Source organism: Triticum dicoccoides, chromosome 1A (genome assembly GCF_002162155.2).
Source record: "Triticum dicoccoides isolate Atlit2015 ecotype Zavitan chromosome 1A, WEW_v2.0, whole genome shotgun sequence".
In the NCBI taxonomy this organism is placed as follows: domain Eukaryota; kingdom Viridiplantae; phylum Streptophyta; class Magnoliopsida; order Poales; family Poaceae; genus Triticum; species Triticum dicoccoides.
The window spans coordinates 72,814,916-72,818,953 of NC_041380.1; the positions used below are offsets into that span (position 1 = coordinate 72,814,916).

At 54.1% G+C, this 4,038-nt stretch overlaps 1 protein-coding gene across 1 annotated transcript; it reads right to left on the reverse strand.

Annotated features, from left to right (window-relative positions):
- Positions 1 to 500: 500 nt before the first annotated feature.
- On the reverse strand, positions 501 to 2,063 carry LOC119363940 (peroxidase 5-like). Its single transcript, XM_037629316.1, has 2 exons — positions 1,657 to 2,063; positions 501 to 1,555 (listed from the first exon to the last, which is right to left on the reverse strand). The coding sequence occupies exons 1-2, from the start codon at positions 1,903 to 1,905 to the stop codon at positions 788 to 790; spliced, it is 1,017 nt and encodes a 338-aa protein (XP_037485213.1). The 5' UTR covers positions 1,906 to 2,063; the 3' UTR covers positions 501 to 787.
- Positions 2,064 to 4,038: the final 1,975 nt, after the last annotated feature.

Consider the following 4,038-nt stretch of genomic DNA (forward strand, 5'->3'; position numbering starts at 1 on the left):
ATCATTCATGTGGTTCGCTGCGTCGGGTACCCTCCTGCCGTCCTGTACCTTCGGTTGGTTCTGTTTTAGACGCGCGTTTCAGGTTGCGTGCATGCGTTTTCCCACAATCCAATTCTGGAATGACAAATATTGTGCTACACAAAAGCAATTGCTCTTTCTCTTTGTCTCTCTCTCTCTCTGTGTGGAAACGGTAAAAGTTATTTGTCACCATCCCGTCGAAATCTTATTATTATCAGATTGGTATCTGAGCTGTGTCCATGTCATGAAGAAGGGGGTGAGTGATCCGCCGGAATCTGGAAGAGTTAAAGCTTGGTTTGGTAGGCGAAAGCCTCTTTTGAAGATACCAAGTACTGGTCCTTGGCTTTACTCAGCACTCACTTCTTAAAATGTACGCAACGAACACATCTTAATGTATGCGAATACACAATGAATTCCAATCTTACGAATGACAGAATAACACTGAAGGGGCAATTAATTCCATGACACGGTTGATCTCTATGTTGCTGTACCTGTCATGCTGTACCTCTGAATGTACGCATATGCCACTGTTTAGCTAGGTATACCCAAAGTAGCCTCACAAAACGAATCAATGGAATTTGCAAGATTGTGACACCTGATCTACCCTTGTAGTACTATGTCACAGGTTACAGCCATGAATGATCGATGCAATGCAAGTGGCGCGTCGGAGGTGACCGAGGTGAAATGTATGTGGCGATCATGTCATGTACAGTGGCCGGAGTACACATGTGCAGATGTCTGAATTTGGCAAGTTTGGCCGGAGTACTAGCTAGTTCACGCTGCTGCAGACCTTCCTGATCTCCCCGGGCGGCCCGGTGAGCACGTCGGCGTAGCCCATCTTCACCATGGCGTCCGCGAACTTCTGCGACCACAGCTTCCGGTTGGCGGCGTACTGGCCGACGAGCGCCGCCGTGTCGCTCTGGTCTAGCAGCGCCTGGTCGGAGTTGAAGAGCACCTCGTGGGTGCCGATGTTCTTGTAGTACTGGTTGTCGAGCTGGAGCGGCGTCTTGGCGTCCAGCTGCACGACGCGGTCCAGCCGCCCCGTCGCCGCCGGGCACTTGCCGGCGCGGAGGGCCTTGGCGAGCGTGTTGTTGAGCGTGGGGTCGATCTGCGGGTAGAGGCGGCTGGAGAAGGAGGAGCAGTGTGAGCGGCCGATGGAGTGGGCCCCGGAGAGCGTGACCATCTCGTCGGCGGTGAGGTTCTTGGACGCGAAGCGGGTGATGAGCTGGGTGAGGTTGAAGTTGGCGGGGGGCAGGTTGGCGAGCGCCTCGGTGGCGTTGGAGACGCGGCCGTCGAGGCGGCCGGAGGGCATGGCGAAGACTATGCCGCCCATGATGCGGGAGGCGTCGCGCGCGGCGAAGGCGACGATGTCGGCGCAGGAGACGACGCCCGGGCAGCGGCGCTCCACGACGCGCTTGATGCGGTCGATGACGCCGAAGCCGCGGAGGCTGGGGAAGTTGGGCGCCGCCGTCTTCTCCACCGTCCGGTTGCCCGGGCTGCCCGTGGGGTCGTCCAGCAGCACTGACGCGTCGCAGCCCTGCACGCACGCACCAACCAAGGAATGCAGCTAGCTACATTAGCAGCGTAATTAAGCACGCACGAGCTCGATCGATCGAGCGGAGCAACGGAGTTAGGTACCCTGACGAAGCAGTCGTGGAAGAAGAGGCGGACGAGGCCGGGGCCGTTGCCGGCGTCCATGCGGACGGAGGCGTGGACGATGGTGGCGGTCAGGTTCTCGGCCTCCGGGCACGTGGAGTCGTAGTACCCGACCTTGAGCTGCGCGTCGGCGGCAGGGACGGAGAGGATCAGGCACGCGCACACGCACGCGGCAACCACCGCCAGCACAGATCCGCCATTGCCAGTACCAATACCAGTACCGCTGGCCATCTCCCCTGCACGTACCTCTACACTGGGTATTATCTACTACACGAGTCCACTGGTGCTGGCTGAGCTAAGCTAAGCTAAGCTAGCTCGATGCCCGCGCTAGCTCAGCTCTGGTATCGGCTATCGGGGATCGTACTTCCCGGTGAGTGTACCAGCAGCAGGCAAGTGCAGTGGCATTTATACGTGGCCGGCCGCGTCTCCAACTAACTACAGATTCGAGGTAGATAGAAAACGGAAGCTAGCGAGCGAGCGACCTGCTGCTGCTGCATGCACTGATTAATCAGCTTGGAACGTGGCCAGTGTGTCGACCGACTGAGCCGAGGGAGACGGGAGACTGTAGGAACATGGGACCGAGCCGAAGTTGACCCGCGATCGACCGCCACCAATTAGGTTTCGTGCCCTGCAGCTCGCTGGCCGCTGTTCTCTTCTCCTTGGGGCGCCGAAGTGGTTGCGGTTAACATGGAGCCTGCGGTGTCCGCGCGCACTCACCATCCGTGCTGTCCCTCTCCGGGTGCCGTCCCCGCGCTGCAACGAGCCGGTGCGCGCTTCGCCGGTGCCACTGCCACGACGGGATCGCGATATTTTTTGCGGGATTACAATACGGCGGCGGGGAGCACGGCCGGCGTTGACGCAATGAGATGCGGAATTGTACTTACTGTGGATCGAGATTGGGCTCTACGCATGCTGTGGCTAGTGGTGGTGGAGTCGGGCGGTAGGACACTATAGTAGCTAGCTGATCCGCAACATCGGGATCGGGGATTAAATTCCTCAGGCCAGGTTGAGGGGCATTGGCTGCCCCTGGGTTTTCTACTTCCTGTCAGTGCTGCTGCTTTGGTATATTATTCCACCGAGTCGGCATTTTCTCCCCACTTCCCTCCAGTTTGCACCCGAAATTTCCCTGGATCCATGGTTCTCGGCTATCAGAGCATCTACATCCGGACGACAAATACGGTCCCTATATACCCGTCGACGTGTCCGGACACGCCCACGAAAGCATCTAGAGATCATCCCTTATATCTCGTGCCCGACTGCCACATACTTCGAATCCAGACTCTCAAATTCATGCACGTCCATCATACACGCCAATGTTGCACATAAATAACAAATGTTGGTGCCGAAAATACATAGTGCTTACATAAAATTTATTTTAAATGCACAACTCAAACATTAGTCATTGGTTTTCATCATGGGTCCACATATGCTTCATAAGATCACCGAGTAGCTCCGCGTGCACTTGATGATCTCGAAGATTCTGATGGATCTACAGAAAATTCATAACCTGATTTGCATCTTGATCTTTCGGGATTTGAACTTGTCCTCTAGGCGCTTCAAAATTATTGGTTTGGGCAACACCATCACTCTCATCCTCGACAATAATATTGTGCAAAATAATACAACATGTCTTCGACAGCCACAAAGTTTTAGATTCCCACATCATTGCAGCTCCATGAATAATTTCCCAACGAGCATGAAGCATTCTGAATGCCCTCTTCACATCCTTCCTAGTTGGTTCTTGCATTGTTGCAAAGTGACTTTGTTTGTTGCCGTGTGGTTTGGATATGGTCTTCACAAACGCCGTCCACTAGGATAGATACCATCGGCAAGATAGTATCTCATGTTGTAGTCATGACCGTTGGCAGCGTAGTTACGCGGTGGCGATTCCCCATTACAAAGCCGCTTGAACACGGGAGATCTTTGAACTACGTTGATGATGTTGCGAGAACCCGTCATTCAAAAGAAAGCATGCCAAATTCATAAGTCGTGGGATGCACTGCTTTCCGTATGATTGTGGCCGCTTTGGTGTGACCTTGATACATTCCCCGCAAACGTTTGGGGTAGTTCTTCCATTGCCAATGCATACAATCACTTGATCCGAGCATTTATGGAAACCCTCTGGCCTCTCCAATAGCCAACAACTTTTATGTGTCCTGCACATTTTGTTCTCTCAGATACTCTGCTCCAAACACCTGCAGCACCAAACTTGACAGTAGTCTTTAGGCATGTGCTCTCCCCCACCGGGCCATCTCACCAAGGGTATCTGCGGCAGTATCAAGTGCAATCATACTCAGAGTAGCGGTGCAATTATGCTCAGCAGGGAGAGAAAGTTGGTCGCAACAATCCCATGTGAGCTTGAAG

Excerpts from the sequence above, each read along its gene's own strand:
- LOC119363940 (XM_037629316.1), bottom strand. The coding sequence starts at position 1,905 with ATGGCCAGCGGTACTGGTATTGGTACTGGCAATGGCGGATCTGTGCTG. Across the intron at positions 1,556-1,656 it reads TCCACGACTGCTTCGTCAGG|GGCTGCGACGCGTCAGTGCT; the intron begins GTACCTAACTCC and ends GCGTGCGTGCAG.